Genomic DNA, 16,135 nt, shown 5'->3' on the forward strand with positions numbered 1-16,135 from the left:
AGGGACCAAATATATTTGGATAATATGGTATCCCCTTTGCTATCTGAACTCTTGTTATTGCAGCATGGAACCCACAAGATTTGGGTAGCAAGAGATACTCTCAGTGTCACAAAACCTATCCCATGGCAAAGAAACCCTCAAATTGAATTTAAAAAAATTTATTTTGACCTTTTGCTTAGTCTTTGCCATGCTACTTCAATAACACTATGGGGTCATGCATTACTCCTAGGACAATGAAAGACCTGATGGGTCAAAACCTTCTTTTATTCTCCCAAGAGATCACTTGGTCATCTTTTAACTGTTTATTTCTAAAACAGAACTAATGCTGCACAGCGCGGCCAAAAATAAATAAATAAATAATAAAACATTCACTACTGAAGAAAAACACGTATTAGAATATGTCCCAGGGCTTCCCTGGTGGCGCAGTGGTTAAGAATCCGCCTGCCAATGCAGGGGACATGGTTCGAGCAGCCCTGGTCCGGGAAGATCCCACATGCTGCCGAACAACTAAGCCCGTGCGCCACAACTACTGAGCCTGCACTCTAGAGCCTGCAAGCCACAACTACTGAGCCCTCACGCCACAGCTACTGAAGCCCGCGTGCCTAGAGCCCATGCTCTGCAACAAGAGAAGCCACTGCAGTGAGAAGCCCACACACTGAACGAAGAGTAGCCCCCACTCGCCGCAACTAGAGAAAGCCCACGTGCAGCAATGAAGACCCAATGCAGCCAAAAATAAAATAAATTTATAATAAACAAATAAAAATAAAATAAAATATGTCCAGAACTAGAAAGTCGTCTGGTATATATATTTTTAATATTTTATTTTTAAAATAAATAAATTTATTTATTTATTTTTGGCTGCATTGGGTCTTCGCAGTGCAAGGGCTTTCCTCTGGTTGCGGCGAGGGGGGGCTACTCTTCGTTGTGGTGCGCAGGCTTCTCACTGCAGTGGCTTCTCTTGTTGCGGAGCACAGGCTCTAGGCGGGCGGGCTTCAGTAGTTGTGGTTCATGGGCTCTAGAGCGCAGGCTCAGTAGTTGTGGCACATGGGCTTCAGTAGTTGTGGCACACGGGCTCCGTTGCTCCATGGCTTGTGGGATCCTCCTGGACCAGGGCTCGAACCCGTGTCCCCTGCATTGGCAGGAGGATTCTAAACCACTGTGCCACCAGGGAAGTCTGAGGTAGTATATATATTTTTAAGGAGGTACCCTTGCTAGAAGTCCAAGAGGAATGTGTTTATTACATAAAGAGCTGCCAAAGAAGGAATCAGAACCAGTTTAATAGGCATTTTAACTCAACATTAGAGCTCATGGGTTAATTCTGTTTTAAAACTTACACTATATGTGTTCTTTCCCTTCCTCCTTCCTCCAAAACACAAGAGAATTAAATAAGTAAAAGGATCCAGAGACAAAAATCCAGAAAGTCTATGATCTTGGAAACTCTGGCCCCAACTTGGCTGTAAAGTTTTAAAAGCCACAATCACAGTTTCTCCTTCCACTGTAACCAGTTCCTCCTTTGTTACTGGCCAGCCATTAAAAACAAACATAGGGACGTAAGTCCTTCGGATTGAGGCACATACCTCATGAATTCTCAGATGCTCAAAGACTGGGTCCCCAAAGTCTAGTCGCTTGGAAATTCAGCCCTAGGTGGGATAAATTCCACCTAAGGCTAAACACCAGCCCCAAATTTATCATCAAGAACCATGAAGGAACATTAAAAACAACACTCAAGAAGGCAGGAATCTGCAGAGAAATAAATGGATAGAATTTCCTAGGTTTTAATGTTTAGTACTAACTCTACTCTATAGTACTTAAAAGGCAGTTACAACACTTGAATCTGTGCCCCAGTAGAATATTGTGATGTATATGCTTTTCTACATAAGAATAATACTGGAGGGGAATTCCCTGGTCTAGTGGTTAAGATTTGGCGCTTTCACTGCCGTGGCCCAGGGTTCAATCCCTGGTCAGGGAACTGACATCCCACAAGCCGTGCAGGGCAGTCAAAAAAAAAAAAAAGAAAAGAAAAAAAAAGTTGGAGAATGGGAATAATAATTGTTGCATAATTTACTGATTTACTGACCATCTTCTATGTGCTAGGAACTCTTTTATAAGCACTTTGATATAACAACTTAATGACTTCTCACAACAACTACAAGAAATAAATTGTTATCATTTCATCTTACAGATAAGGAAACTGAGGCAAAGAGCTCAGATAACTAAGGTCACAAAGATCATAGGATACGGCCTCAGGAGTGCATATTCTTTTTTTTTTTTTTTTTTCTTTTTGCGGTATGTGGGCCTCTCACTGCTGTGGCCTCTCCCGTTGCGGAGCACAGGCTCCGGATGCGCAGGCCCAGCGGCCATGGCTCACGGGCCCAGCCGCTCCGCGGCATATGGGATCCTCCCAGACCGGGGCACGAACCCGCATCCCCTGCATCGGCAGGCGGACTCTCAACCACTTGCGCCACCAGGGAGGCCCAGGAGTGCATATTCTTAATCAATATGTTATACTCCAAGTATAGATATGCTTTTAGTTTGAAAGAAGGATCTATTAAAAACTGAAGGATTATATGTAAATTATACCTCAATTTTTAAAAAAAGGATTATAATTCTTAAATCTTAAGGGTTATAATTATTGGTAGAATCCTCAGAGAGAAAATGTTCTCACCATTCAGCTTGTTTTCTTTGCTCTGCCAACTCGTGGAGCCGCCGTAGGGCTTTCTCCTGCTTCTTCTCATCTTTGCGGGATCTTGAAGAGACATTTCGAGCAAACTCTCTCTGCTTGAGATCTTTCAATCTCTGGGTAACAAAAGAAAGGAACACGGAGTGGGTGATTTAGAATAACTTGGGGATCCTGAAAGCAAGGCTTTCAGAATATTTACCCATAATCAATGGTTATAGCGCTAGTGTAGAATACACTGTTATCCTCTCTTATGGTAATTGAAAACAATGGCTGATTACTTTGGGTAAAGCACTTGGAGTATCTGCATTCATAATTAGGACAGCATACCATTTGCTCTATTGGGCAAAATTAAATAATTTCAGAAGCAACAAGCAACATTAGGAGAAAAGAACACTAGGAGAAAAGAAAAGGGACTATTTAATCACCTGCTCTTCCAGGATGCAAAACTAGACAAATTGAACATGAGTTAAATTGTAATAACACAAGCCAAAGAGAACAGAAAGGGGTTAAGCTAGTATAGAAAATTACCCAGGTGTAAGATCTTAAAAAGCAATGTACAGCTTACATGGGGAGGTTATCTGAATCATTCAGACTAATAGAAAGCATACTTTTATTTCACCATAAAAAGGTGCTATTCTTTTCATCATGAACCGTTTTCTTGCTAACTAATCAAACCAACCATCTTCCAATGCTTGCATGTTCAGAGCTCACCAGTCTGACCACTTTCATCTGGTCAGTCTGCTGAAATTAGAGAGTAATATGTGTGGCTTTTCATTCCTTCATGGCCCTGAGAGGAACATCCAGGGGATGAGATGGGAGAGTAGAGACAAGTCAAAGTATTACTTAAAATCCTGATAAAAGAATGGGTCTTTTATTCTCAGAAGCTATTATATATAATTTTCCTTAAAACAAAACAAAAACAACAATGTTATGACACACTGATGACATACTCCAGACATATCTATCTGCAATGAAGACATAACTAAAATTATTTTCAACATACTAGATAATGTAAAAGCAAACAAACCAAAACACATATATTAACCTATGCTTTTACAATAGCATTGGGAAAAGGAATCTGACCCAACATAAAGTGGACATTGCTTTGTTTGAAAGGCATGATGTTCAACAGACAGAGGAATTTTCTTATCTAATATTTATGAAATGTGTTTTGAATCTTTTTGAATTGGGAGGGGAAAAGGGTAGAAAGACACACACAAAAAAAGATACACAGCTAAAGACACTAGTAGAAAAACTCACTCTTGTGATCTGGGCTCCCAAATTAGAAGGATTTGCTTTCAATACATCAGCTGAAAATGTCACATCACAAAGAGAAAGAAAAGTAAAAAATAAAACAAGAATGGAAGAGAAAAAAAAAATAAAGCAAGCATTACTACACAAGCTCTCTTAGTGAATGTGCAAACTATTATACTGAACAATCAGGGATAAAGCCATCAACTCTAAAAGGGTTGGGGAGAAGGGAAGCAACTATACAAAACATGTATGTGTACATACACACAGACTGACACAGTAATAATCCCTTCTAGATAAATGGAACCATCTCCATTCCTTTAGGAAAAATGGTTACAGAACTTTAGGAAAGACCACTGTGGTCTAAAAGCAGTTAGTCTTATTTTCATTTACCTTTATTTTGGGGGCGTTCAAGTAACCAAGAGATGGCAAAATTGTTTTACTGAGGCTGGCTGCTCAGAATTAAGATTTTTATAAAAATCACTTCAAGATGGAGGAGCAACTATTTTAAATAAATATGAACTCCAATTTCCTCCTTCCAAGGAGAATGGGGCAGAGAGGAAGAGCCTATCAGAACTATTGTATGATTATTTCAGGCCACAAACCTAGTTTTTTCCTGCCCCAAACACTTAACAGGCTCTCTAGCCAAGATTTAAATAGAATATGTTCTTCTCATTTCTGCTGTCTTTTCTCTAGCCACCTCATAAGCCTGGAAAATCTCTCCATGCCCAGTCATTCCCTTCCCTCTTATACTTTTAGGAGTTATTCCCCAAACTACAGGACACTGCCTAAAAGAATGAGCATTTTATCAAAGTCTGGAGTCTCCAAGCTAAGTCAATGATTTCCAATCATTCAGCAGCCACCTGGTACAAACTTGAAGTTGAAGGGATAGAACTATTTCCACATCAGCCTGAAGACATCCTATCTCAAATTCCCACCACAATATAATTAAAGGTAGGGAGGGAAGAAAATGGGATGATGTCAATAAAACAAGTTCAAATCGTGGTCCTATATAGGGTGTAGCAAACACTCCTGTATCACCTTTACAAACTTTATAGTTAAGACTGAGGTCTTAAAAATAGAATTGGGAACCCTAGAATTCTAACCCAAACCTTAAAGACAGGGCTTGGCAACTCTCCCAAACCCAAAATGTATATTTGGGGTCTCTCTTAGATAAGGGTGTTCTGATGATAAAAATGGATTCCTAACTCCAAGTCTCTCTTTTCTTCTCAGGGTCAAACTAAATTCCCCTCACAAAGTCTCTACTGATCCCTCACATAAGATAGGATTTTTCTTCTTTGTGAACTGTCTTATTAACACTTTGTTATAGCAGTGATCTAGCAATCATCATATTTAGCCTGACTATACTTATTCCTGTCTTTCAGAAGGGCAGTTTGTGTAAAATTTCAGAGTGAGAAAGACTTGGGTTCAAATCCATTAATTACTGGCCAAGTGGTTTCACCTCTCTGAGCTGCAATTTCCTCATTAGAAAAACAGGGCTATCTAACAATAGATTTACGAGACTAAGTGTCAAAATAAATACAAGTAAAGCATTTAGTATGTCCAAACTGTTCAATACTGCCCCTTCCCCTTTATTTGGGGCAGGGACTACGGCTTATCTTTATAATTAACCCTTACAGCGCCAAGGCTACAGAACTCATCTGGTAAATGGCTGGTGAATAATTTGGCTTAAACACTGGATCCTTGATTTTTGACAAATCCTCGTTACCACCTGTAGGAAAGTTTGATATGAAATATTTTCATGTATCAATATTTACTAGGGACATATTCAAGCTAAATAATGTTTTTCCTAGTTATTACTCTCATACAGTAAGGAAGTCTCTTTTTTTTTTTTTTTTTTTGGCCACGCTGCTGGCATTCAGGATCTTAGTTCCCCAACCAGGGACTGAACCCAGGCACTGGCAGTGAAAACATCAAGTCCTAGCCACTGGATCATGAGGGAATTCCCGGAAGTCTCATTCCTTAGAGAACCAAAAAGCCTAAAAATTTAAACCCCTTACTCCTGAACAGAATTGGGCCAATGGCAAAAAAGATACTGACCAGAAACTTCTCAATTTCCCATCTAAAAAGTAATTTTCATAAAGGTACAAGGCCCTCAATTCAGAATCAGATTTTCCAGTTGCCTATTTTATTCCAAAAGGCTACCAAGCTTGGCTCATATGCCACTGAACACCCGTATGAAATTCTCTCTGTGTGTGACCTGTACTTTTTACTTTCCACTTAAATTCTGAAGAGGAACTCAACTTTAGATAGCTTTTTCAAGGCAAGAATAGAGGAGCAACATAACTGACTGTCAGAGAAGAGACAGAGTTCAAGTAAGGAGACCAAAAAGTACAGATGTGTCAGCAATCCAAAAACTACTTTCAAAGGCTGAGCAAATTCCATACTGTACACACAAATTCAAGTTAGACTCCAAACTAGCACACAGTCTAATCTGAATGGATCTAATTAATCATTTAAGGTGACTCCAAAGCTACTATGTCCTTATCTCTGAAAATTATAAAGTATGCTTTCTGAAGAGTTACTAATAAATTTGCTTATTTATTAATATAAATTTAAGCCACATAACACATTTTTAGCTGAAAAATATTTGATTCAAGGGAAAGGAGACCAAACCCCATTCATAATGAAAGGGTTTGAAGATCTTGTTTTCCTGAAAAAACGAATAGCATATTTCCAAAAAAGTATACATTTGTGGCAGAGAACATAATTTCTCACTGATTTGCACTCACATGGTAGCTGGGGTTTCTATTAAATTTCCCAGAAGACCAGTAGAGCGAAGAACTTAACAAATAACCCAGCACTTGAAATACCCAACCACAGTTGGGCTAAAGACCACTTCAAATGTAAATGACATTCTAGTTCTTAAAACCAGCTAAACAGCACTGTGTTGGCAGAAAAATGTCTACTCCAGACACAAAATCCTGCTCCACTATCCATCTGCAAACAAATTAAACCAGAGAAAGGAGAATCTGGTAAATCTTACCAGGTTTTCAGTGCAGGTGATATATTTGTCCACATTATCAATAATGTAGAGTGTCAAGAGCAAGAAGTGGCACTGTGTTTGAGCTGGGAATGAATGAGACAGTTTTCCCTATCAACGAAAGATAACAAGGATCTCAGTCTAATAAAATACTTTTTATATCTTTTGATGCTACTCTTCTCTCTTGAATCACAATAAAATTTGATGTTAGAAGCTTATATTTGATTGAGTATACTTTACTAGGAATAAATCTATTATCTTTCTCAAGTATTTTAAATCTATTATTGCAATTTAAAGAATAAAAACATTGTTTCCATGTGAAGGGAATTTCAGGCACCAGAAAATAGGCAGAGGGTATTTTCTATTGCCACTAAAAATCCTATGTTCTAATATTTACTCAATTCTAAAGAGAAACCTAATTCTGTCTCTTCAGGGTCAGATTATCTGTGATTTGTTTTTCTCACCAGATAGCAATCTCACTCTCCCAGAGACTGTTCTCAGTTTTCCTTTACAACTAACCCTGCAATGCACACACCACTGTCTATGGCACAAAAGAGATGTTCAACAAACATTTATCAAACTGGTTTCAGTTTTAAAATCAGTTATTGGGAAAGGGAACACATACATACTTTTATGTATTATTTGTTGGTTACAAACAGACATGGAAAATGGTGATCAAAGAAGCAGTGGTTGCTTGCAACTCAATCTGTTTTTCTGCCTAAATATGATCCAGCCCTTTCTGAACTCAACTACTCCCTTTCCATTATGTCAACAACCCCACATAACCCAAAATCCACAGCCTCTTCTTCCCACTGTTTCCTGCCTCTCTCCAATGACATAACGTTAATGAGGAACTCCTTTCCCCTCCAAAACTGGAGTAGTCATTCTGTAGTTGCTTGGCCAGGTTACCCACTTCAAGTCTCAGTGTTTGATGCCTCTGGATGAGACCAGCCAGAACATCGCCATGTGATGAGGGAGGGAAAAGACCAGTAGAGAACACAGAAAGCCTCAGCGTTAAACTACTCACAGAAAAAAGATTATAGTTGAAAGGTTAAGGAAATCCAAGTTACTGGGCATTGAGGTGTAAATTCTTCTTTTAGCACATGCATATCAGTAAGTGATGAAAATCCGTTTTATTCAGTAACAGAGAAAACCAAATGTTTGGTAACAGAGAAAACTAAACACTAATGATGATTATAGATACTGAAAAAAATCAGAGGGGAAAAAGAGAAGTATACATTCTTTTGGCTAGGTAACAGTAGTTCTAATAGTCATTTATGGCAATACCATTTGTGCCCAATTACTCTGAAACACAATGACTTAATATCATTTGGTTAATATCAAATTAATGTCATAAAATCACTCTTATATTTGCTTTATGTTCAGAAATACAGCAAAAAGCTTTAAAAGTATGTTATATTCTTTAATAGCACCAGGTGTATACTGCTTTAAGGTATTTTTCACACACACACACACACACACACACACACACACACACCCCATGTATTCAATATATGAAGTCACCATCATCACTACCAAAATTTAAGTTTGATAATGAAGTTTTTAAAAATAATTTTATTGATATGTAATTCATATATCATAAAATTCACCCATTTAAAGTGTAAAATTTAGTGGGTTTAGCATATTCTCAGAGTTGTGCAACCATCAGCACTATCTGATTTTAGAATATTTCCATTATCCCCCAAGGAAAACCCATCCATTAGCATTCATTCCTCATTGCCCCTTTCTACCCAGTCCCTGGAAACCTGAACTATATTATCCATAGATTTGCTCATTCTAAACTTTTCATATAAATAAAATCATACAACATAAGGGTCTTTTGTGACTGGCTTCTTCCACTTAGCATAATATTTTCAAGATTCGTGCATATTGTATTTATCAGTAAGTCATTCTATTTTATTGCTGAATAACATTCCATTGTATAGCTGTACCACATTTTGTATATCTATCCATCAGTTGATGGATATTTCGGTTGTTTCCACTTTTTGGCTATGATGAATAGTGCTGCTGTGAACAATCTTGTACAAGTTTTTGTGTGGACATATTTTCATTTCTCTTAAGTATGTGTTGGTCATGTGGTAGCTCTATATTTAACATTTTGAGGAACTGTCAAACTGTTTTCCAGAGGGGCTGCGCCATTTTACAACCCCACTAGCAGTGTAGGAGAGTTCCAATTTCTCCATATCTTCTCCGGCACTTACTGTGTCTTTTTCATTTTAGCCATCGGAGTAGGTGTGAAATGGTATACCACTGTGGTTTTGTGGATAACAAGTTTTAAGTATATCTACATAATCCTCTAGAGATCATATCTGGAGGCAAAGATTTGCCCTCTAGGTAAAATCTGAAGGAGCATAATTCCTAAGAGTTGCTTAGGTCCAAAGCAAATGGAACAGCAGCATCCAATTCAGAGTTCTCTTTTCAGTACTGTTGCTCACAAACTTATCATTATTCCTTAAGTTGCTTTAACTTTTCAGACTACAATAGAACATACAGCCTCATCCCAGAATCTCTGCCACAGTGCATCACTGTGATGAATGCATGTGTACAGAAGCAGAAAACCAGTTGAAAGCTACAAAACATAAATAAGGTAGAATCATTTTTATTCACTTTGGAATTGTGTGCCAAGATAAAGAACAGAGTTAGAAATACATAGTATGAGAATACAGGGTTTACCAGCAACCTTAGCTCCCAAAGGGTCTGTTTAGGGTGACCTCGGCTCAAAAAGCAGACAGCTTCCCTAAACAGATGCAGAGTTTTCCAAGGTTAACTAGGTTGTGATAGCAGGGTGTAAGGAATCTATTCTCAACAAAAGCAGAGGTGGTGAGTTATAAGATTTAACAGGTGAAAAGGCTCGAATCATGCTCAGTTGTTGGAAGACTGGCCAAATGATGTCAATTCTCTTATTAGACAAAACAGTCCCAAAGAAAATGGCATACACAGTGGTACAAAGTATCACTGAACCTAAAATTTTCACCTCTCTGATACAGGTTATTAAAATACAACTACAATATGCTTTAATTCTGAGATACATTCCTCTCTTCACACTTGCTTTTGCTTCTCAAAGAATAATCTCTTCAGAAGTGAACTGTGCTATTTAAGTCAACATTTATGAAGCTTTGGGATTCACAAATACTTTATGATTTTCCTAACCTATTTCACATCTTTACAATAATCAATTTATGGTTTTCTAAGTATAAACATTCTATAAGCACCCAAAATATACAGCACCTATGAAATACCTTCACTGGTATCTGATCTTAGTGATTTCACTTCTTAGAAAGGTCCTTTTCTTTTTATTTTAGCCCTAGAATTATCTTTTCTCCCCTTGCCTTTTTAATTTTGTTTTTACTTCTGCGCTGCCCCCCCACAACACCTGCACTGAATATCAAAGTTGCACTGAAAAAGGAATACAGTTACATTTCATCAGATCTGCAGTGGCTTCCCAGAGGTTCAATTGGCTTTGGTGTGCTTACTGTCCTGATGTTACATGTGCCAAGCATACAGAGGATCAAATGCATCGAGAGGCAAAAAAATCTGACCAGTCAACAGTGAAACTTCAAGTGCAAAGTAGTCCAAACTTGAATGAAGTTCATGTGAAGTCCAAAAATGATCATTCCTTCTATCACCAAAGAATTTCTCAGAAAATACTTCAATTCAGAAGTATTAGACAAAGTTTAGACAAAGTTAACTAAACCATGTAGTAGTTATAGATTCTATTCTGTACAATTCAGAATAGAGAAATCACTAATGGGTGCTACAGGCTTGATTTGTTTTAGTTCAGTCATTTATAAAGCTCAGGAAACCACTACTTTTACAGCTAAAACAGACCTTCGTATTTCTTTTTTTAAAAAATGTACTGAAGTACAGGGGTTTTCATACTGAAGCTATCTTAGCAAAAAGAAGAGGCAGGCTGAAAGCATTCTTTCCTCTGATGGAGATACTGATTCTCTGTACAAGTTGAAGGAATTTCTCAAAGCTGCTTTACAGTACCAGATTTTGATACTGGATTGGACTACTACAGATGGTTTTGAAATTGCAAGGAAGTTGTACCCAACACTAAGGAGGAATAAGAAGGCATCTTTTCAATGTGCTACTTCCCTAGTGTCAATGAGAACCTGTGGGAGCCTGTGTGGAAAAGAAGGAAAGGTACAGCCCTGGGTCACAAATTCAAATGTTTAGAGGGATTTGGTAGGTAATGTAATGAGTCTCACAGGCTGACGTAAGAGAAAGATGAAGTGGAAACCATATCTAATTGGAGAATGAGAACATGCCTTTCTAAAGAGAAGGCAACTAATCAGCTTTACCCAACTGTTATGTTGATATGCAGGCCTAATGTTCTCAGATGTTTCAATATTTCAAGATAAGCCAAAGCCTGAATGATATAATATCTCATTTTAAAAAGTTGGGAACCAACTGAAATTAAGGGGAGAAAAAAACTGACACCACAAAGACCAGGCAAAATACAGCTGACCCCTGAATAACATGAGTTTGAATTGTGCAGATCCACTGATATGTGGATTTTTTTCAATAGTAAATACTATAGTACTATATGATCTGGGGTTGGTTGAATCCACAGATATGGAACCACAGATAGGGAGGAACCTCAGATATGGAGGGCCAACTATAAATCACACACAGATTTTCGACTGAATGGAAGGGTTGGTACCACTAACCCCCGTGTATTCAAGGGTCAATTGTACATCTGTGGGACAATTTGTTTATGTCCCACATAAACAAATAGTTTATGTACTGGAGGCTAGTGAGGAGAGCCCCTTAGTGGCACAAATAAAAGAGAGTAAGACTGGAAGAATCCTGAGCGGGTAATAAGAAAGCAAAAGCAAAAACAAAACCAAAACACACCAGCATTAAAATAAGGCACCGACTACTGTGCTGCTACAAATTTACCTCTGGGAAAGAGAATATTCTTTGGAGTTTGAAATTTAAACCTTGCAAGGCTAAAGAAATGGTTTCCATTGTTATATCCATTAGCAGGTACGTTTTTTAAAAAGATATGCAAAATAAAGAGGCACGGAGGTAGAGATGGAAAAATGTTTAGTTTCAAAGTCAACTTTAACTTATAACTAAGCCAACAAAGGTAGAAGATGAATACTAATGTTTATTGAGCACTCAGGCATATCAGAACTAATGTATATAAAAATGAATCATACATTGGGTTATCCTTTGAGGAATGGAAGGCTTACCCTTGAAGATTTCAAAATGTATGAAATTATCACTTTTAAAGAGGATTAAACTGCTAAAAAGAGCCAAAATGTCTAATTAGGTTTTTCAACTCTGAAAATCAAGCTGGGTCTTAGTATCTGTGTATTAATGACTCTCTTCACAAAATATCTTAGAAAATTTGAGAAAAACTAGTGAATAGTGAGATGTACATAGCACCAAAGGGCAGGGGGATAAAAAAATCACCACAAATGAGGGTGACCACATAGCTCCTTTTTGAGAGATTACTTGTGCTTAATAAAGATAAGGGCATGTTCAGGATCCTGCCTATACTAGTAAGTTTACCACTAACATAATAGATTATTTCTCTGGAAAATTTTAATGGTGAAAATTTGATGAAAGATGCAAACTAGGGATTACTAATATAGGGTTGAATGTACTTACCTATTATCTCAGATTCATAATAATCCTGTGTGCCTTCCTGGAAGACAAGACAGGGTGTCTTTATGATTTTAGAGCATAAATTTGGAAAATGGTAGGTCCATTTGTATGGTAAGTTCATGTCCATCAAAGAGGAATGAAAAATAGGACCTACCTCCTCCTCTTAGGGATTATTTAGCTGTGTTGTACCAAGATCAGTTAAAGTCTCCTTAGAAATTCTAAGGGCAGGGAAAAGTAACTATAAAAAATTCAGTACTGTGCATTTTTTTGTTTATATATTTATAGCATTCTATTTCAAGATTCTACCACTTCCATTGAGAACAGTATAAAGAAGGCTGAAAAGCCTACATTTTAACCAAATAGAGAACACTACCAAAAAACAAACAAAATAACAAACTTACACCACATCTGTTCTTTGTTTAACACCTTAGATGGGCTTTTGATCAAGGTGAACAAATAAGCTTACATGCATTCATTAATCACACCAACTAAAGACTTTCTTCCCAGACCAGGGATCACAGATATATTCTATATTAATGGATATGGTAGTTCAATATAAGAAATCCTTAATTTTGTATTTTCATTTTGATGATAATCTAAAAAAGAGTAATAATAATAAATATTTGAGATCATTTAGATGAGAACATTAGAAATGTTTACAACATAACTGGGGACTTAAAATGAAATTGGTTTGTACCAAACAAAGGCCAAACAATATCACAATATCATATGTATTTGAAAGTTTTTCAGTAGTCTTAAGAGAAGAGAGTTTCTCAACCTCAGCACTACGGATCAACATTTTGAGCCAGGTGATTCTTTGCTGCAAGCAGCCTTCCTGTGAATTGTAGGATGTTTAGCGGCACACTTAGTCTCTACCCACTAGGTGCCAGTATTACCATCTCCCCAGTTGTGATAATCAAAAATGTCTCCAGACATTGCCAAGTGTCCCCTGGGGGACAAAACCTCCCCAGATGGAGAATCACTGCAAAAGAGAAAAGTGATGAGAGAACAGAGGCAACACAAGGTGTACAGGAGAATAAACATGTCAAATTCAAATGAATCAGTTGTAATAATTTCTACTACTCTCAAACTGAGAGCAACATCACTAAAACATTACCATCCATCACATTAATGCTGTCAATGCGAATTTTATTAGTTCCATATTTTTGCTCAGATTTAATCTGTAAATCTGTTTTGCTCTGATAGAATTTTTTCCCCTTAAAAAGCAAGTCTATACATGATTCAAGTTTGAATCACACTTTTCCTGGTTCATTTTTTTCTAATTGAAAGAAAGGGAAGTTAAGAAACTTCTTTCAACTAAAAATGTAACCTTTCTAATTGTTCTTTTTTGGTGCCTGAAGTTTCCTCTGGAGTCTTTTCTTTTCTTTTTCTTTTTTTTTTTTTTTTTGCGGTACACGGGCCTCTCACTGTTGTGGCCTCTCCCGTTGTGGAGCACGGGCTCCGGACTCGCAGGCTCAGCAGCCATGGCTCACGGGCCCAGCCGCTCCGCGGCATGTGGGATCTTCCCAGACCGGGGCACAAACCCGTGTCCCCTGCATTGGCAGGCGGACTCTCAACCACTGCACCACCAGGGGAGCCTGAGTCTTTTCATTAAAAAAAAAATTTTTATTTTATATTGGAGTATAGTTGATTTATAATGTGTTAGTTTCAGGTGTACAGCAAAGTGATTTAGTTATACATACAAATATATCAATTCTTTTAATTTATCAAACACAATTCTTAACTGAAGAAATTCTCAAGAGCCCAAAATGGTAGATATGTATTTAGATGCTAAATATCTTTGTTAATTCCCCAAAACAAACAAAACAAAAACAAAACCCCAAATTTGAACTACACACACACCAAAAAGCTGGAAAAGTTACTGGATAAGCAATATTCACTGTTGCATTTGTCTTTCTTGACATATGATTCTTTGAAGTAGTAAGGTAATTGCTAATATATCTTGTCCATATATATGCTCTCTAGATTTCTCTTCCTCAAATCAAGTAGAGCTGACAATATATTAAAACAATGTCTAAAGTTGTATAAGAAGTTGAAAAGCTGTCTTCAATATAACTCTATCAGTGGAAGAATCTTAAACTGGTTAGGTGTGGTTACATGTGGAAAAAGCATAAGACCACAACCAGCTTACAAACTATTCCTGTGCCAGTAAGAGAAAACTTAGTCAAAGCTCACCTTTTTTTTTTTTTTTTTTTTTTTTTTGCGGTAAGCGGGCCTCTCACTGTTGTGGCCTCTCCTGTTGTGGAACACAGGCTCTGGACGCACAGGCCCAGCAGCCATGGCTCACGGGCCCAGCCGCTCCGCGGCATGTGGGATCCTCGTGGACTGGGGCACGAACCTGCGTCCCCTGCATCGGCAGGCGGACTCTCAACCACTGCGGCACCAAGGAAGCCCCAAAGCTCGCCTTTTATGTGCACTAAAATCTTATGGTTGGTTGGAAGATGAAACAAAGGTTAAAAAAATAAAAGTTGGTTCGACAGGTCCAGCTTATGAGAGCATTCCAGTAATGCTCATAAATCTTACAAATTTACAACTACAACCATTGTACCCCCAAAGACTTAGCAAGTTCTGCTAAAGTCACCTAAGATCAAATGGCTCAAAATTCTTTAATAAGTTAGAATTGTTCTATAGATGTAAAGATTCATTTCCTCCTTCTAAAATCCCCCAAAGGAATTATTGCCGCCTTCTTTATGCCAGTACTAGTTAGGAATAAGTTTCTTTTCTAAATCAGTGAAAGAAAGAAAGAAAAGAAAAGAAAAGAGAAAGACCATAAAGAAGGTGTAATTCATTTTTCAGCAAGCTCTTCAACATGCAGCATCAGAATTTTCTGTTGAAGTTAAAATAGCATCTAACTTTATTTTCCTTCTCAAAATTTATCTATCCTCCAAGGTGTACCAAGTAACAAAATGACTTACTGATAGGAAATAACCAATACAGCATGAATTCTTAGATACAGAAGATGAAATGACCACAGTCTGAGATAACTGTTCAAAGTTTAACAAGTTCAGAAAGGGGGAGAAAGGGAAACAAAGCTCCCAGTGATCCTTAGTTGAAAAATACAAATTTAGAAAGCACTCAAAGCCAAAAGTTTTATGCACGATTTATGAAGCTCACAATTCTTCACTCTACATACAATCTTGGAAGGATGAGGTCAATGTCAGGACTCTGTCACTGGAGAAAAGTCAAGTCAGTCAGATGACCTCAGATAAAGACAGGCAGATACAAGAAACCACAGTCAACAAGTTTTTTGGGGTACACTTACAAAATTCAATAGTTATAACAAATAAAGTATCTTTTTCTTTGTTAGAAATTAACTGTTCCTCACCTGCTTGTGTGCATGATCATAGGAGTTGATATGGTTGTCAAATTCCTGATGTTTCTGATATTGTTTATCACAGAGTTCACAGTAAAAGTTGGCTCTGAGGTCTTCCAACGCTTTGGCAATTGCCTTCTCTTTATCAACATAATCCTGTAAGAACCACAAAATAAAACAAAAAATGACTTCGTAGAGTTTTAAGTGAATGTTATAAAAAAGTAGT

The 16,135-nt window shown here is 37.6% G+C and overlaps 1 protein-coding gene across 4 annotated transcripts in view; it reads right to left on the reverse strand.

The window, feature by feature from the left end:
* GPATCH8 (G-patch domain containing 8) overlaps positions 1–16,135 on the reverse strand; it is a 104,419-nt gene that overhangs the window by 7,669 nt on the left and 80,615 nt on the right. For all 4 annotated transcript variants that reach the window (XM_060081309.1, XM_060081312.1, XM_060081310.1 and 1 more), the window contains 2 exons: positions 15,922–16,065; positions 2,666–2,796 (listed from right to left, as the gene is read on the reverse strand). In XM_060081309.1, coding sequence (XP_059937292.1) covers positions 2,666–2,796; positions 15,922–16,065 — 275 coding nt within the window. The remainder of the gene's footprint in view (positions 1–2,665; positions 2,797–15,921; positions 16,066–16,135) is intronic.

The sequence above is a fragment of the Mesoplodon densirostris genome, chromosome 18, assembly GCF_025265405.1.
Source record: "Mesoplodon densirostris isolate mMesDen1 chromosome 18, mMesDen1 primary haplotype, whole genome shotgun sequence".
In the NCBI taxonomy this organism is placed as follows: Eukaryota; Metazoa; Chordata; class Mammalia; order Artiodactyla; family Ziphiidae; genus Mesoplodon; species Mesoplodon densirostris.